Source organism: Rattus norvegicus, chromosome X (genome assembly GCF_021556685.1).
Source record: "Rattus norvegicus strain SHRSP/BbbUtx chromosome X, alternate assembly SHRSP_T2T, whole genome shotgun sequence".
Taxonomy (NCBI): domain Eukaryota; kingdom Metazoa; phylum Chordata; class Mammalia; order Rodentia; family Muridae; genus Rattus; species Rattus norvegicus.
In genome coordinates, this window is record NC_141554.1 from 77,590,386 (window position 1) to 77,610,000 (window position 19,615).

At 38.8% G+C, this 19,615-nt stretch overlaps 1 protein-coding gene across 2 annotated transcripts in view; it reads right to left on the reverse strand.

Annotated features, from left to right (window-relative positions):
* Positions 1–5,018: 5,018 nt before the first annotated feature.
* Zdhhc15 (zDHHC palmitoyltransferase 15) overlaps positions 5,019–19,615 on the reverse strand; it is a 136,705-nt gene continuing 122,108 nt past the window's right edge. Inside the window, exons 11-13 of one of the 2 annotated variants that reach the window (XR_015646288.1) lie at positions 19,049–19,123; positions 8,010–8,397; positions 5,019–5,455 (exon numbers count right to left, since the gene is read on the reverse strand). Coding sequence is in view for 1 of the 2 variants with exons in the window: in NM_001039101.1 (NP_001034190.1) it covers positions 19,077–19,123 (47 nt within the window). In the remaining variant the exon portion in view is untranslated. Of the gene's footprint in view, positions 5,456–8,009; positions 8,398–14,090; positions 15,730–19,048; positions 19,124–19,615 lie in introns of those variants that run through there. The other variant, NM_001039101.1, reaches the window with a different exon arrangement.

A 19,615-nucleotide genomic window follows, 5' to 3' on the forward strand; every position in this document is an offset into this window, starting at 1 on the left:
ACTCGAAATGTATATAAGAAATACTCAAGTTAATAAAAAAAAAAAAAAGAAGTGCGCACAAAAACAAAAAACAAGCGGCAGCTGCGAGATCACCACAAAACTGAACTAATTTAGAAGGGAGCTTAAAACAACAGATGAAGGAGAGCGGATTCCATATCACTCTTCCTTCTCAACCACAGACAGATGAATGACAGCAGATCAAAAATAATGGTTAAGTCAAAGGTGACTTCTGGAGGCCAGCCAATATCAAACACTGGCCACTCCAAGGAGCAAAAAGTCTGCCGCAGTACAAATTGTGTGCTCTAGCAGTCCAGTGGTCTAAAGTCAAACTCAGGAGTCCCATCATCAAAGTCACAAGTAACACAAAACAAAGACCTAAAACACACAGACAAAGACTACTCTAGAAATACAGACAGCTGGGAGGACGGGTCTCTTCTCCAGTCCAGGAGAATCACCGAATCCTCACCAGCACCCAGACGGGAATCTCCCAGGCGTCCCTGGGGTTCCCCCAGACCTCCTGGGACGTCTCCCAGGGCAGCACAATCGGTGAGCCCTTGGCACGTCTACCGCTCACACTCGAGTCTCCCCTGAGACACGAGCCTCCCCCCTCAGCCCGAGACGGGAGCGACTGCAAAACCAGAACTCCAGAACTCGCGAGCAAATACAGACCCAGAGTAGCAAATACAGACCCAGAGTAGCAAATATAGACCCAGAGTAGCAAATACAGACCCAGAGTAGCAAATACAGACCCAGAGTTTAGCCGGTACAAAACATGCTATCTCACCTCCAAGTGGGTCTTCGGAGACGAGGGTAGTTGCTGATCCCGGACGAGCCCCCAAATGAAAGACCCCCGGGAGCGGGGAGACCCTCACTCAAGTCTCGGGATGATGCGACCCCCCAAGAACTCACGTGAGACCGTCCTTGCTGTAATAAACATGAGGTTTATTGATAGGAACCAGTGCACTGGGGTTGAGACTCATATCCCACGCAGGGGCAGTGGAGTTCGACCCTGAAAGGCTGAGAGAAAGGGTATTTAAAGGGAGAAACCACAACCTGAGGGGGCAGGGATGGTGTCATTGGAAAGTGTCGAGAATACTAATGAAAAATCACAAGGAGGAGCTTCCTGTTTCTCAAGATTGTTAAACTTTATGGTCCATCAGTTCCTGGGAGGAGTTTCCTGTTTCTCAAGATTATTCTCTAAGATTTTAATCTAACTTTATGGTCAGCTAGTACAGGTAGAGGGCAAGGTCTGGAATTTGAGGTATTTGGGGCCTTTTTAAACTTCTGACTTCTTAGCTGCATTTTTTATTCTTTCAGTATAGATTGTCAGACATTCAAACAAAAATGATTATATTGGCCACTTGGTCCCTTTATAGTCCCAGATGAATCTGAGCATCAGTTTACCAGTAATTGTAGAAAAGCGTGTTGGAATATTTATAGAATCAATTTCATCTGTGGAGTGCTCTGGGGGCTAACACCATCCTAGCAGTGCTAAGTCTCTCTATCTACCAGTACTGGGTATTTGTGTTGATTTCCTTGCATACTACTTTTCTGTGTGTGAGTCACCTCCTTAGATAAATTAATTTCAAGATATTTATTCTTTTAGGTGATATTGTAAACAGAATTATTTAGTTATTTGCCTTTCAGATTGCTAATTTCTGATTTATAGAAACAAAAATAGTTCCCCCTTGTAATTTTGCTGAAATCATATATTAATCTTTAGCTTTCTTTTGTATTCTTTGGGGTTTTCTATACAGAGACTCTTATCTGTGAATAAAAATTGTTTCACTTCTTCTCTATCATATTTTCTATTATGGTTAAAATAATATCTAATTTTCCTCATGATTTCTTGTTTGGCCCATTTCTGTTTAATAATATAATGTATAATTCCCAAATAATTAATAAATTTTGGGCTTTTTCTTATTGATTTGTGGTGTGTCTTCAATAGATTTCCTGGGTTACCATGACAGAATACCATGGAGTGGTTGGGCTTTTTTTTTTCATCTTTATTAACTTGTGTATTTCTTATTTATTTCGATTGTTATTCCCTTTCCCGGTTTCCAGACCAACATCCCCCTAATCCCTCCCCCTCCCCTTCTCTATGGGTGTTCCCTCCTCATCCTCCCCCATTACCGACCTCCCCACAGCAATCACGTTCACTGAGAGTTCAGTCTTGGCAGGACCAAGGGCTTCCCCTTCCACTGGTGCTCTTACTAGGCTATTCATTGCTACCTATGAGGTTGGAGCCCAGGGTCAGTCCATGTATAGTCTTTGGGTAGTGGCTTAGTCCCTGGAAGCTCTGGTTGGTTGGCATTGTGGTTCATATGGGGTCTCGAGCCCCTTCAAGCTCTTCCAGTTCTTTTTCTGATTCCTTCAACAGGGGTCCTGATCTCAGTTCAGTGGTTTGCTGCTGGCATTCGCCTATGTATTTGCTGTATTCTGGCTGTGTCTCTCAGGAGAGATCTACATCTGGTTCCTGTCAGACTGCACTTCTTTGCTTCATCCATCTTATCTAGTTTGGTGGCTGTATATGTATGGGCCACATGTGGGGCAGGCTCTGAATGGGTGTTCCTTCTGCCTCTGTTCTAAACTTTGCCTCCCTATTCCCTGCCAAGGGTATTCTTGTTCCCCTTCTAAAGAAGGAGTGAAGCATTCATATTTTGGTCATCCTTCTTGAGTTTCTTGTGTTCTGGAGTGGTTGGTTTTTTGTTGAGGTTTGTCTTCTACTTCCAAACCTCATACCCCACACTAGCAACCCTGCTACTGGGGATTGGAGCCAGAGCCTTGCACATGCAAGCAAGTACTCAGCCAGTGAGCTTCCTCCCTAGTCTCCTTTTAAGTTTTTATTTTGAAATTTGTTTTCCATAAATTCCTCAAGATGCCCTTTAAGATACTCAAAGGAGCCCAGCCTGACTTGAACTTGGACCCATTGTTTGTCTCTCAAGTAGTTGGGATTATAGGCCTGCAACAACAGACATATCAATCTTCCATTGTACACAAACACAATTGTTCTATTGGATTAGGACTCCACTCTCCTGACCCTATTTGACCTTAATTACTTTCTTTTTCTTTTACAATTCTAGAGACTAAACACACTGCCTTCTTCATGGTAGGTAAGTGCTGAGTCATGCTTTAGTCCCCTTACTCACTATTTAAAGGGATTATCTCTAAATATAGTGTCATTGAATGTTTAGCTCTTCAGCATATGAATTGGAGAGAACATGTTTCAGTTCATAACATTAGTTTTTCTGTCTTGAGGTAGCCCTTTTGTTTGGACGGTTGCTTGGTTGGTTTTGTTCTTTGGTTTTTCAGGAAAGAGCTTCTTTGTGTAGTCCTGGCTGTCCTGGAAGTAGCATTGTAGACTAGGCTGGCCTCAAATTCACAAAGATTCACCTGTCTTGGCCTCCCAAATGCTGGGATTAAAGGCCTTTTATTTAGTGACTTTCACGAACTATTTTTTGTATGTTCCTTGTTGCCTATGATGAGTGACGTCATTGAGTTTTTTTTTTTTTTTAGTCCATTTTGACAAAGATTTTCTTGAATGTAAGGAACTTAACCCAAAATGGAAAACAAAAGAAGCCTACAAGCAAAACTCAAACTAACTCTAACAGCTCTTCTAGTCTTTGCACATTAGGTACGGGTCAGGATAGCTCTTTAATATCTATCAGACTTACACTAAGCCTACATATAAGTTTAGTTCCTTTTGCATCTTTTCTGTTGTGTTCATCTTGTCATGGACATACACAGATTTCTGATGAGGGCTTTTGGATATTTTAATTTTCCAAACCATTTCCTCCAGTTTCTGCCCAGGGTTCCGGAAGTTTGCTGTCTAAACTATGTTTTGCCCTATTCCTCTTCCTTGTGGTATTCAATAACAATCTCTAGCACATTTCCTACCTGAGGTCTAGTTTGTCTGAAACTTGGACCACCTTCTAGAAATCCTACAGAAAAAGTTAAAGCAGATGTATATGGTCTAATTGTGAGTAAGCATTGTTCTGCTTGTAGCTTCAAGCTTTGAGTTAAATTTAGGGACTTTGCACCCATTGTTTGCACAGTATTTCTGCTTTGCTTCTTTCCTCCCCTGGTGTAAGTTAATGTGCTCAATGATCCCTGCACTCATGGGGATACTCATGTTCCCGCATTCGTTCCCCTCTCTGATCTTTCAATTGCATAATCTCTGGCAGCAACTCTGTTGAGTCTTTCATCTCTGGGCTCAGACTGATGATGAAAACTCTCTGGGAAGCTTTCATTTCATTTTTTATACTTTTCAATATGGGTTTTCATTTTTTTAGTTTTTATTTCTATTTCCTATTGATTTTGCTTTCTGATTTCTATTGGTTTATTTTATCATGCTCACTCATTACTTGAAGCATAGTTTTGTTTAATTTTTCAAATATATTTATTACAGATGCCTGGAAGGTCAGACCTCTAGTCCTGTTCACAGACCATTTTTGTTACCTGACCCTACCTGGCCCTGGATTGTTCACACTTTCCTGCATCCTTATCTGCTTAATATTTTTATGTTGAACACTAGGTATTTCATATAATATATTATGGCAACTCCCTACATTAGGGAATTTTTTTTAAAAAACAAACAGAAAACAAACTCATTTTGTAGTTTAAAAACTCAGCTAAACTATTTTAGTGAAATCTATTTCTAATGCAATTTAAAACACATGATGTCATTCTTCAAAGGATACAGCCTTGGGTATGCACACGGTCCACACTGGATGATATACTTTTAACAGATCTCTTTTTTACTGTCACTTTGCCTCATATCGTTGTTAAGGTCTCTAACTCTGTATTACATCCAGCAGTTTAACCTTTACTAATTGGTGTCTTGATTGCTGAAACCTTATTTATTCAATTTGGTTATTTCGGAATAGGAGTCTTTGGTGCACTTGGTGGCATGGTTGATATTGCTGGCGATTGAACCCTGGGCATCATGCATATGCTCTACTACTGCGCTATACTTTTAGCCATGGGATTCTTTTTTTTTTTTTGGTTTTGTTTTGTTTCTACCTCAGGAAGGGTTTTCTTTACTGTTTCTTTCCCCACTTTTCTCTGATCTACAGTTCATTTTATTTCTCCCATTCTCAGCATTTCTTAGTTGCCTGTAGTTCTTTGTCTAGGGTTGAATCCTCATGAGTTTTCCCCTCTTCCATGTTAAATATGTCTATTGGTGTCCTCCTTGTTCAATTCATGTTTAGGCAGCCATGATGGTGAGACTTTACACGAAACAGAGTTTCACAGCAAACTCCCTGCTCCTCTGGCTCTTAGAGTTTTCCAACCCCTCTTCCATAATGTTTTCTGAGCCTTGGGTGTGGGAATTGTTTTGTAGATTTGTCAGTGGGACTGTACATTACAGCTTGGCATTTTGATTTGTTGTGATTTTCTTTAATGATCTTGTCTGTTGCAAAGAGAAGTTTTCTTGATGTGGGGTGACTACAATTATCTATGGATTAAAGGGTGAATATTTAGAACATAGTTAGGGGATCATGATGGCTTAGTAAAATGCTAGTTGTATACCCTCCTCCACAATCCATGACTTCATTCATTCTGAGTTCTTGACTAGATTTCTAGTACTAGGAAAGAAGGCATTATTTCCTTCTTGTTGAACAGATCTTAAGTCCAATTATAGAGCTGTTGGTTATTACCCAGACATTTGTGCCACAATTTCACCTTTGGGGTTATGGTACCATACTGGTTGTTATAGTTAGTTCACAGACATCATCATTGGGTAGGACTGTTGGTTCATTCCCTTCTTGGAAAACTTGCATCGTACCTTTTGGGCCAATTCTAGCTGAGGAGCCTCTGAGCTCTGTGTCTTAAATACATGGTATATTCTAGTAAGGAACTTGAAGATATCACATAGCTAAGTTTTTTTTAACATTGTATGGGTTTATTTTATGTGCATTGGTGTTTTGCCTGCCTGTGTGAGGATGTCAGATCCCCTGGAACTGGAGCTACAGACAGATGTGAGCCACTATGTGAATGCTGGGAACTGAACCTGGGTCCTCTGGAAGAGCAGCCAGTACTCTTAATCCTCGAGCCATCTCTCTAGCCCTCATTGTATGGGTTTAAAACTAGCACTTCCTAGGTAATAAAGGTCACTAAACATCTTTAAGCAACTCTACTCAACTAGCATGGTTTATCTCTGTGATGTTTGAACTTGGGAAGTTCAGTTTTTTTTTTAATTTTTCATGTTTCTCCTTAACATGCTTGTATTTTCTTCTTCCATCTACAGCATATATAATAACATTAATGCTTTTCTACAAACAGATGAATTTTCCTTTATTAGGTGTATTTTTGTGGCTCCTTTGAAGATCTAATAGTTGTTCTTATGTGACAGATGTGAATTCAACTAGGCAAGGTGCTAGTTGTTTTTTATTACCATTAATAATCTTGAAATTTGTCCTGGGAGAAAATAAAATTTCTTATGAATAATTGTTAAGGTTTGCTAGGCAGATCCAGAGCACCCTTATGCATATTTCCACCTATTTACTTTATGTGTGTTAGACTTTTTCCCACTTTAACTGGTGGCGAAATGAATTGTTTCTGGGCCAACACAGATCCAGAGATTGTTTTCCCTGCTTCATTTGTTTGGGGTTTCTAGTTTGAAAAATCATGATCATGTAGCATTAATCCATGTACTAGTTTAAAAGCCATGAAAATTTCTGGTCTATGACTTCCATAATCCAGTAAGTGACAAGGAGTTGTTGAGTAAAAATGAGTACAATGTCTATAAAGCTTTTTCTTTAAGAAAGCATTTCTGACATTTAAAAACCATTGTTAGTGTCACTAAAAATAACACTGACATGTGCTAAGTATTTCAAGAGCTGTCATCTTAAGATTCCTTTAATTTGATGAGAAACATTTGGTCCCCTGTTGTTGGAAGAGAGGACAGTATATAGTACCTGCTGTGTGCACAGCCCATCTCTCTGATATCCTTAGAAACCACCATGCTGCTACTCATCCAAATGCTTCAGAGCCTCAGGTAATGGGCGTGCAGGATTATGGAAATAGCAAGTTTGGAAAAATAGAGTAAAATCAGCATTAGGTTCACACTAATTGGTACCTGGTGGCTCAGTTCGATAGTATAGTCATATTTAAGAACACTTACTTGATTTCATGCTTATGTGAAGATAAAACACAGTTTAATGTAGAAATTGTGTGTGTGTGTGTGTGTGTGTGTGTGTGTGTGTGTGTGTTGCTGAGATGGAGCCCAGGACTTTACTCATGATGATCATGTTTTACTAGTAATCCAACACCTAAGACGCCCAGACCCAAGGTAGGAGTTTAAACTATCATACAAATATACTTCAGAGTCATTTGGAAGCTTATAAAATTGTAAAGTTGTGTGTACTTTCATGTACATATATTTTGTGAAGAGTTTTGGTAGCTTTTTCCAGATTCAAAAAATTGTGTATCACCAAACTAAGAGTTTTTCTCACTTCTTCCCATTGAAAACCTTCTTCTCAGCAAGTTTGTTCCTACTTTGATCTTCTTTTTTGAGCCAGTAAGTTTAATTATGATTGATTGCATGAGTAGAGGGGCTCTGTACTGGAGTATGGACAACTTATCAATCACAATACCTTTAAGGAAAATCACACCTCTCCCCAGTACTCACTAACTGTCCTTAGTTCTTCAGTGCAACCTTAGTTATTGCATTTTGGTTATTTTTATTTCTAAGACTTGTTGTTATATATCCTGGACTCTGTATATTGCCAAGGATGACCTTGAATTCATGCTGTGCACCACAGTGCTAAGGTTTAAAATAATATCATCAATTCGTTAAAATAACCAATGCTAAGGTTTAAAAATAACTGAGCTGAGGAGATAGCTTTATCGATAAACTGCTTGTCGTGTAAGCATGTATACCTGAGTTCTGCCCCCAGAACTCATTCATATGATAAAAAGCTATGTATGGACACACACACACACACACACACACACACACACACACACACACACACCCTCATATGATTTCAATCCTTTCACCCTTTTACCTTTCTTTTAGTCTCCTTTTTTATCTTGTCAACAGTTTTAGCCAAAAATGATGACTCTTGGTAGTGAAAATTATTCCGAAGACATAGATTCAGTATGTTGGATCACAGTAGAAAGACTCCATGGAATAAATACCTTTTTAAAAACGTAATCTTTAAAAAGGCTCATGAAATGAACTTGTTTCAGATGGTTCCAGCTGTCTAAATCTCTTAGGTAAATAAAAAGCAGAAAACTTCACAAGCTTGTGACCAATAAAATATTTTAAAAAACAATTGACTAGTATTAAAGGCATGTGCCATATTCAGCTGCAGCATTCTGAAATGGGAGGATCTCTTGAGCTCGGGTGTTAGAAAGCAGCTTGGGCAATACAGTGAGACCCCAAGACTCCTTCTGAAAGACAAAATGCAGAAATACAAGAGATAGGTGCGTCTGTTAAGATAATTGCACCAACATGGCGTAGAGTTACAGATTGCAAATCCGAAGTTGTCTCCAGGTCACTCTGTTAAAGGTTTATTTATTTACAACTTTTATTTATTTATTCACATACACACATATGCACACACATGCACACATACACACAGTTAAATATGGAGTTCAGAAGACAACTTTAGAAAGTGAGTTTTTTTTCTTCACCATGTAGGTTCTGGAGATTGAAGTCAGATGGTCAGGCTTGGTGGCAACCTTTTCCTCCCAAAATTCTAAACATGTTTTGACATAGAGTCACCCCAAGTAGCCCAGGCTGGCCTTGAACTGGCAATTCTCCTACCTGCCTCAGCTTTTTGAGTGCTCAGAACCACCAAACCAGCAAGAACTGTAGTCAACTGTACTCATCTTCCATTTTGCCCTGCTTCTTTATGCTGGAGATTAACCTTAGGGCATCTTGGCATTCTACAACTGTACTATATCCCTAGCTCTTTACACACATATTTACTTATATTTATTTTTGAGCTCTTCTGCCTAGATTATGAGCTAGCCGTGAATTTACTCTCTAGTTCAGCCAGGCCTTGTACTTGCACTCGATTGCTTAGCCCGTGATTATAGGCTTGAGCAACGCTAGCTTGCCTTAAAACTGTTATTTAGTTTTCTTTTTGGTGACAGAGGTTCTCTATGTAGCCCTGGCTATCCTGGACCAGGCTGGCCTCGAACTCAGAGATCCACCTACTTCTGCTTCCCGAATGATGGTATTAAAAGGGTGTTCCACCACCACCACTCAAAAACTGTCATGAATAAAACCATTACTTATTTATTAATACCCCAAATGCTGCTCCCTGGTCCTCCTCACAGAGTTCCTCCCCCTGCCTGTCCCCTGCACATCTGAGAGGGAAGCTCTTCCCCGTAAATCCCCTACTCTGGTTCATCAAGCCTCTTGAAAAACATATATACCTAGGAAATAGCTTTGAAATAATAGTTGGCAGAAAGGGGTTAAAAATGAAATGGATAGTCACCAAACTTCAGAGGGTTGCATTGTCCATTTCAATGATTTCTGTCTATTTGGTCCTATTTCATTTTGGCTTGTCTTGTGTTTTATCTGAATGGTTTTATATTTTATAGAATACTCTACTCTCCTGTAGCCCCACTACATGCAGACTCTTGGTGATCCAAAAGCAACTTCGGGTTTGCATTTATTGGGTCTCTCTGAAACACATTACTCCAGTAAGTGCTAATTGTTCAAAGCATTTCATGCAAAGTACCATGGTGGATTGCTAAGTATAATTTAATAACATTTTGACTAATTAGTCATCTACATTTTGTGATGTTCTAACAGCAAAATTTGCTTTCCTTGTATATTGAATTGTGTTTTATCATCACAGAAATTTTTATATGCTATAGTTGTTTTTGTTAGAGGTTGCTAACATTGTCATCGTTTGGGTATAAGATTGTACTACTTGTTAAAGTTGACTTGAGTATTTCTGTGAAGATTTATGAAAAAATTCCTTTCCAAACCATAAATCTATTCAAATATTTTCAAAAACGTTTGCTTAAGATGTACTGTTGTCGTTGTTAAATTTCCGAATCCCCTAGAGTTGGTAATGTAACCACCAAATTATGCTATGGTATAAGAATCAGTATTTTAATATTCGAAGAGAAACCGACTAGTTTTTCAATGTCACTGCATATGGCGAGAAAATTAGATTTGAAAAATTCTGTTGCTTATATCACGAAGAAAATGCATACTGATGTTTACATGTTCCTATATAAAGCATTCTATATATTTACATCTTTATTTATATCTGTAAAGTTTCTTTTTGAATGTCTAGGCCTTGAATTTCCTTGGTAACAACCTTAACTCAAATGACATTCTTATACAGAGGCTTCCTTTACGTCTTCTTTTGTAATCTACAAAGAAATTTGTTTTCTTTTGTTTCTAGTACATTGTGATGCAAATTAAAGCTGTTGTAGCTGCTGCATTGTAATATATCAAATGGCATTCTCAGCAAAGATATTTAAGGTCTTTACCTAGAACGAAGTAATTACATTTTTAAAGACTAAATCTAAATACAAGACTCATTTTGGGGTTTTCTGTTGAGCCTGACCCATACAGGTTGGGCCATTCCCAAGTGGTTCCAGTTCTCTGTTATTATTTAGTCAGAAAGTCACCAAACTTCAGCTGGCTGCGCTCTCCATTTCCGTGATTTCTGCCTTCTTTGTTGGCTAATTGGAGGGGAGAGGGCTTCCGAAATTTTTTTCTGTCAAGGACTTTGTGCAAATGATGCATCTATTAATGGAACTCTTATTTAAGTGTGAGTGTGGAAATCAGAGAACTCCAGTTCCAGGATCTCTCGCTGAAACTGGAGTTCAATGTTTCCCTCAGGCTGGCTGACAGAAAGGCTCTCCTTCCCGAGTGCTGGCATTATAGGCACGCACCACCACTCCACCTGGCTTTCTGTATGGGTGCTGGGCATCTGAACTCGGCTCCTCCTCCTTTTTGGCCCTGTAGCAAGTGAGCCCTGAAAGAAGCTTTACCTTGTCAGCCCTGAAGGAAAAATTTCTGGACGCTCACTTGATGCTGTTTTCAAATAGTCCTCTAAGTGTACGATATGTGGTTTAGGAGCAAGTGAGCTACTACTCCATTTTTCTCTCTGGACAATTGCACTCTTTCTTCCGGTGATATACTCCTGGAGATCACTAAACACAGTTCTCAGTATGAGAACGAGCACACCAGACTTGAGTGCATGCTTAGACACATAAAGCAAGACTTTTTTTTCTTTTTTCTTTTACTTATCATAATGGCAAAGTAAACGACAGAAGGCGTGTGAGGCTAAGCAGAGACTGAACACGATTAAGTGCCATTAGCCTGGTCAGTGTTCTATCAAAAAGCCATTACCATTAATTTCTCAGCTCTACTCAAGTAAAAGAAAAACACTGAACGAGTAGGAGGGGGGTGTTCACAAGATGAGATGTTACACAGGGATCTATATGCCACACCTACCAAGCCAGCCAGGAGTGAGTAAACTCTATTGTTTTCCAGGAAGATGAGATGTGCAGAACCTGCCACCACAGTGGCATGAGGCTCCAGCCTTTACCACTATTGTTTTTGAAAATTATGATACAGAAGACACAACAAATTTATGCATATAGTTTTAATAAAGAACATAGGAAGATAGAAAGCTGACCGGCATTTTTTTTTCAGTATTTCTGCACATCGTTTTAAGAACACTATATTTATCACTGTAAGCAGACTGATGGCAAAAGGGATTTATAGCAAATTGGCAACTTGAGCTTAACTGTTGAAGTCCCCCAGTGTCTTTCCTTTTCTAGCTCTCCAATACATTCCATATATTACCTAGACCCAGACCTCTCTTTCCCGCTGTGTTCCTTTGCTGATTTAGACAGCAGGCTGAAAGCAATTACTCTTTGAATGCATTTTATTTTATTGTTCTTTTCTTTTTAACCATTCCCTACCAAACCCAAACATCATAATAGACAGATTGTGTTCTAACTCATTCTGCTGATGGATATTAACCAGGTTTCTCCAAAGAACACATTTAATGATTTTACATACTGTGCTGGACAAGCCTTAGCCCTTTTGGGGGTAATAAACAAGTTAAGGGTTGCATGCTAGTTAAAAGCCACCCATTTCTTGCTTTATTACATAATACTTACATGCAAAGGCTACAGTATAATATGGTATTTTATAGGTATGGTTAAATAAATGCAAATGTAGCACACACTGTCAGCCATTTCATCCTGTTTGCACAGAGTGCATGAATTTTCTGTGAACATGGAACTTGCATTAGGGTCTGATGATCTTGTTAGATGTCCTCTGTGCCTCTGCACAGAACATGTCTTTCAGCCAAACTGACACTCTGACAGCAGACATTTCAGAATAGATAAATGAAATGTTCTTCACTTCTTTTGATTTTGGACTTCATTAAAGAACAGAATCATCCCTGTGAAACATTTGTTCTAATGACCTAGCAATCTGCCTTTAAAGAAGGGTGTGCATTCATGTCCATGTGCACACATGTAGCTAGATATCAAGGATGAGAGTTGAAAGAGATAGACTATGAATGATTATTACATTCCTGTCATTTGGGGCCTTGTTAAATCTCAGGTGTATATTGCAATAATGTATACTACACAGTATTCTTAAAACGCCTTCTACGACTGTGCTTAAGCCCCATTAACACAAATGCCTATACTTTGTGCAATTTGGCAGGAACATGAGGAAGCACATTTATTTTTCCCTGGAAAAACAAACCCTGAGATTGGGCTGTCTAGGTGCCACAGGAGACTATGGCAATGGCTGATGCCATGTAGTGCGAAATACATATGTCTTAAAGTTTCAGTGAGGGCAAGAGGCACATATTGCATTAGAAAATAAAGAGTTGTCTAAATTGCAAACTTCAAGATGTCGGAGAAAGAGGGACACTTGGAATGTGGTTCTGTTCTCTTTGCTCCATGGTTATTCCGGCACTAGAAAGTAAAGTCTCTCTAATAGTATCTATGTGCTTTTGGATGGCACTTTATCTCCTTTATGTTTAATTTTTGGAAAAATAATTTCCATTCTATCTTTTCCCAAGGACATTGTTGGAACAAATGGAAGAACATTAACAAAGTACTCTAGGCTCTGCAAGGAAACATTGTGCACTAAGCATGGAGGAGAAGAATGGAGCACATTTGTTTGCTCAGAAATACTGTAATGTTTAAACTTTTCATTCTAGTCCTGCAAATAAAAGTACATAAGAGCACTATAGCGTTACATAGCACCTTTTAGCTGTGGGATATTTAACAGCAAGTAGTTCTACTTTCCAACTGTGGAAGCAGAGTCCCAAAGATTGGGGAATGAGATCCCACAGAAGTTACTGGGCAGGGTTCCAAGGAAAAGAAAGCAAATGAGTGAGGTCAGGGTGTGCTAATTATGGCACAAACCTGTCTTCTTGATCAAGAACTAACCACTTAGATGTCTATATACAGTAATCAATACACAAAGAATCTATGCATAGGGGTACTATCAACGTGTATCAACTAATGAGCTCAAGATACTAAAACAAAAATTGGGTTTCTTCTTTCTCCAAGCAGCCAGAGAAAACCCTGGTTTATTTGGCCTTTTGAAGACAGCCTAAGTCTTAAGACACTGAACAATCAGCTTGCTTCCCTGTACTTTACCAACACTGTCTTTTGTGACACGATGCCTACCAGGGCTGAATGCTCACATACTCCACAGAGAAGAAGTTCCTGATGCTTTCCGGACTTCAAAGCACAGAGCGCAGCTTCTGTACTGTACGTCAGCGGAAGACCAGCGGGGTCAGGGAAGGTTGCTCTGTTGTGGATTTCTTGTGAATACTGCTTGCACCCATTATAGAAAGGTACATTTGTACAGGACTAGAAGGAAGGCCTGTGGATCATAAAGCCACATAGATGGCTAAATATGCTTCCAAGGCAAACCTAGACATGAGAAATGCTTCAGAAGGAGCAACGGAAAGGCAAAGTTCTTTCTATGTGAAAGTATAAACTTTCATCACGAAATCCAGCATGCACAGTCTCCTGTGTCACTCCTCAATTTGTGAGTTTGAGAAGCAGTCTCCAGGCCCTAGCTCTAATGGATTTATTCATTTCTTGTATTCTCTCAAATGAAATGCTGACTCCAATCTTTTTATTTGATGCTAACTGTCTCACCTTCATTAAAATGACTCAGGGGGACCAAATGGAACCATTTGGTTGTTAACTTTCAATAGCTGGATTGTTTTCCTTCTCGGTTGCACTGGAGTCCCAACGCAGATTTGTTTGTGCCAGGCAACTCTTTTTCACTCAGAGACATTTTACAGAGAATAATTTAGTCAACCCAACCATCTCTTAAGGAGTCCAATTCCTTGGTAACAGATGCCCGTGACTCCCACTGATCTCTGGTAAGAGTTGGCCTTTTATCGTCAGCAGCTGTGCATTAGAGTGCTGGTTGACAAATGAAAGCCATCAATACTCTTAGGTACTATTATTATAAAGGAGCAGCATTAGTGTCCATCTCATTGATCCAGGCACTAGGACTGAAAGGAAGGCTGGTTATAAAGAAGTGGGGAAATGGATGTAAACTCTCTTAATGGCTGAGCTGCCACCGAAGCTTAAGAAAGAGGACCGGAATATCACTGTTCAGTTAACTCTGTACATTAACTCCTGCTGTGAAAACACAGACCTTTAGCTAATCCTCAGGCTAGTGTCATATCTGAAATGTTATCTTCTTTGACGGAATTTTAATTATACCTGAAAATCATCCTTAAATCCATTTTACGAAATGGATGGTTCATCACCTAGGCTTATAATATTTCGACCATTATAAAAGTAATTTACAAAGGCTAAAACAAGTTATATAACAGAGAAATGAATAAAATAGAGATTTTGACCACAGCCTGGCATTAAAAGTTTTTAAGAAAGGAATTCCTTTTTGTTCTTGTTTTCCAATGTAATCCAAGCAGGCCTGGAACTCACACGGAGAACAAGCAGGCTGGTCTTGCCGCAGCCCCCTCCTCTGCCTCCCAAGAGCTGGGATGATGGGCATGCACTCTCACGCCTGGTCTTCAAATGCTAACTGTTATGCTCATAAAGTGCAGGTCTGATCTGTTCCTCTGCATCACTTGTGCTGCTTTCAGAAACTTCTGTGACAGGACAGGCTTTGTCTTGTTCAATTCTCAACAGGACCTTGGTCACGCTCTATTCGATCTCCTTAAATTTCAGATACATGATATGGGGTTTGTTTAGAGCCCATCAAATATTTAACTTGCTATTTAGGTGAACAGCACGATTAAATACAAGCCCCAGTTTTTTAAACCTTAATTTTTGGCAGAATTCTGTATTGGTATATTGCACATACACATGTTTATATATGCCCCTGACCATAAGCTGTAAATACATGCTGACTTCCCTCAATACCAGAGAGAGCCTGCAGTGAGATGTGATTAATAGTCTTTCATGGGGGAATTAGACTCCAAGGCAAGCTTCTGAATTCCCTTTGTACCAGACTAGATGAATATAAAGTTATATATATATTTTACACTTAGGCTTTCACGGGTTGGGGGAGGATAAAAAAGAAAAACTGGCTTGCAGCAACTGTTTCCAATCTGAGTTCATTCAGCAAAGTGAATTTGCAAAGTCCGGAAAGATCTGCACAACAGGTGTGCGACGGAACCCTCAGACTGTGCAGCTATCAATCCAAAGCGGTGCCTTAGTTTGAGGATTAGAGTGGCTCTCAATATTGAAGTCTGTAAGCCTCGTGGGAGATGACAGTTCCTGATGATAAAAAGCAGAATTTTACAGGTGAGTTGAACAACAAAAGTGACACTTAGTTGATAATAATTTGTAAACATTAAAATCATTTTATGAAAATATGTTGAAAAAAAGAAAAAGAGGGCTTAGAGGGTAAGGCACTTGCTACTGAGTCCAATGATGTGAGTTCAACCCCCAGAACCCACATGGTGAACAGAGAAAACCAACTCCTCTGACACTCACCTCTTTGCTTGTGGCATACGTGAGCTCCACCCCCAAACAAACAAGTGGTAATTAAACATTTAAAAAAGAAAATATATCAGCATTAGTAAGTTTGCTTCTGGATTTTGTTCTACGGACATGGTTCCTATTGCTTTCTTTTCAAGGACAGCATTCATACACTTATTCCTCATAATGAAAAGATGGATAAAACCTTAAAGTTAGATTCACACATACATACACATACACACACCACAGACATATAACTTCATATAGCATTTTCATATAATCTTATTAACTGAATATTTTATTATAATGGAAGAGCAGTCTGTTTCATCAGTCAATTTCTAGATACTTAGTTCTATTTTAACAATTCTGACTTTATAATAAATTGATAAATAACTGTAGAGAACTCTGGCTAATTCACTGAAACACACCCCTAAGGTGCAGTTAGTTATCAGATAAAGTATTATGAACATGTCAAGGCTTTTATATGTGTCACCAACTTGTCTTCACACAAATGGACGGTTTATGAATTTTAACATACCCGCAATGAGTATGAATATTTGTCTCACTGTCTTTGCCAACATTAGATGCTATATAATTCGTAAAGCCTAGCTGATTTAGTAGACAAAACCTGATAATTACATTATATTAACTTACACTTGATTTTACAGCAAAATGATATTCTTATTTATTATCTTTTGCTCATCTTTAACTGTTGTGGTTTTCTTTGCTTAATGGTTTACAAGAAAGAATTCAATTAAAGATGTTAATTTTGTATGCTGCATATTTTGCAAATGGTTTTGGTTTGAATGAATTATGTGGAATCAGTGAGTCTTTGTGTAAAGATTATGAAAATAATTTATTTATAAAAATTGCAACAAAATAAAAAGTTCATGTTTGTTAAGTTGTTTTCGAGATTTTACTTTTATTTTAGGCACATGAGTATGTGTTTTTCCTGCAGGTATGTCTGTGCCCTGTGTGCATACAGTGCAAATAGAGGCTAGATCTCCTGGAAATGGAGTAAGAGTTGCTTATTAGCCACGATATGATTCCTGGGAACCAAATCTGGGTCCTCTGGATAGGAAGCCACTGCTCTTAATTACTGAACCCCCTCTCCATCCCTAGTGTTTGTTAATTCTAAGGTACGAATATGGGGTATTCATTTTGTCCTTATTTTTTCTTTAATTAAAAAAACCTCTTCAAACTAAAATAAAGAAAAAATATATAAATCTATAATTTTGTATATATATTATTCAACTATTCTATGAATAGATATTTAGGTTGAGCTCAGTTTGTATATTTTGCAAATATCACTGTAGTCACTCTCTATATATAACTTAAAGTCTTCACAGTTCTATGTGTCCTGGAATTTACTATGTATACCAGAGATAAAACTCAGAGATACACCTGCCTCAGCCTTCTGAGTGCTTGGATTAAAGATGTACACTGTTATACCCAGCTTCTTGACAAGTTTTCAAATATTTCTCTCATTGTTCCCTCAAACTATCTTTAATTATACTGAGAACATGACTTTGTTGTTCCTGTAAAACCAATCGCCTAACTAATTTGGGTAGTGTTCCCTAGAAAAGGTGTCCTTAATGGCAATAATGCTTCCCTGGGAAGTAGAAGAAATGTATTTCATGGATGAATATCCATTTGAGATATTTATGAAAGGTTAGAACGGAGAATTGCATGGTCATATAAGTTTGAGAAATATCTTACTCCACTTTGGGGGGTTCACAATATCCCCTAGCCTATTAAAAATTCTAATATCTACTGCTACAAGGGCAAGGTTCCATGACTTGAATAGGAGATGACAAGAAGTGATATGATAGTCAAATAAATTCAGAGAGTGACTACAACTGCTGCCTAGTGAGTCACAAACTTGTTAGCATATTGAAAATCCCAAGAATTTCTACACTAAGTATGCTTACATGTTACCCTCTATTGACACGTTTTTATAAAAAAATAAAAAATCACTAGCATTTCAGACTATGTTATATATGTGTAAAATAGAGACAAAGCATCCTAGATAATGGAAATATAGATATTATAAGCTCTCTTATCATAATTTCAAACATTTCATCAAAAGTTAAGTCTGTTTTTAAGTAAGAAAACAGACTTAACTGTTCTGCACTCTAACCTTTTGTTATAAGTGAAACTGCATAGCTAAGAGCCCATCAGGCCTTTAAATGCAGCATCATACGGGACATGTATGACCAGAAATCATACAGCCCTGGGTTGCAATTTTAGGTTCGATGTTTGACAGCTGTATAACCTTAGTTAAATGGTTTTGCTGTATTTCAGTTTTCTCATAAGAAAATATGAATTATAACAGTCACCTTGCAGAGCTGACGGAAGTACTTAGCAAACTAGCTCGCATATACAAAGTCTTGTATGGTACTTGTATCAGTCCAAAGCAGAGGGAAATGACTGAAGACAGGAGAACCCACAGATTGAGAGGCTTCTGAGTAACTGTTAGCATTTTCACGGGAAAAGAAGTGATGTGTTAGTAGTTCAGAGCTTTGAATGCCATGATATTTCTATAACTAAAACTCTCCTTCTAATATGGAATCACACTGGTCTTATTTACTTGTAAGTGTTGCAAAGAGAAGGCTTTCCAACAGGTCAAGGAGAATCCTGTGCAAAAAGCTGCCTGCCACTGATAACAAATTAGTAGCATGTTAGGAGGGTTGGAGTATAGGGAAGCTGGTCTTTGCCGTTAGTAGGTAACAATAGATTATTGGCAGACATAATGGAGTCAGGCAAAAAGAACTTCTTTGTAATCTGTATCATTTCAGGGACCTGGAATGCACTGTGACAAGGTTTATAATTCACAGTATGAAAGTAAATAACCTGCACGAGATATTTGGCTGTTTTTGGATCCCCTGGGGTCTTTTAGCACAAGTGAAGTACATGTGAGTTTGTCAGGAATAAAGGCATTTTTCTCAGTACATTGCACAGGGAAATTATGCATAGAGCTTCTCCTTCTGTGTGCAATGAGAGTGAAGAATTTAACACCTTGCTCACCACAGTGAGAACATTCTCTTTTTCTAGTTCGGCTCTCAAGACTGCTTCTTAGTCCAGGAGGCATTGAATGTGCCTCTTTAACACTCACCTGTGAGACACAGAAAATGCGAAGCCTGCTATGTTTCTGACTCCACAGCAAGTGACGACAAGCCTTCTGGATAATCTGTAAGATTGAAAAGTACAGGTGAGTGCTATGCACTCAGTGTGTCCCTCGGAGGTTTGTGATGTTGGTCTCCTGTGTGGTAGCATGTCGTGGAAGAAACTTTCAGAAATGGGGTCTAGTAGAACGTACTTCAGTCAATGGGAGTTCTAGCTTCAGAAGGCAACAGTGTAGTACTTATTTGAGGAGAATTCTTGTAGCCTTTTCTGCAGCCATTTCTCTTTCTCATGATGCACCAAGCTGTAATAGAGGTGTGTGTGTGTGTGTGTGTGTGTATCTGTGTGTCTCTCTGTGTATATGTGTGTGCATCTGTGTATGTCTCGCTCTCTGAGTGTGTGTGTATGTGTCTGTATCTGTGTGTGTCTCTCTGTGTATGTGTGTGTGCATGTGTGTATGTCTCGCTCTCTCTCTGAGTGTGTGTGTGTATGTGTCTGTGTGTGTCTCTGTGTATGTGTGTGTGCATGTGTGTATGTCTCGCTCTCTCTCTGAGTGTGT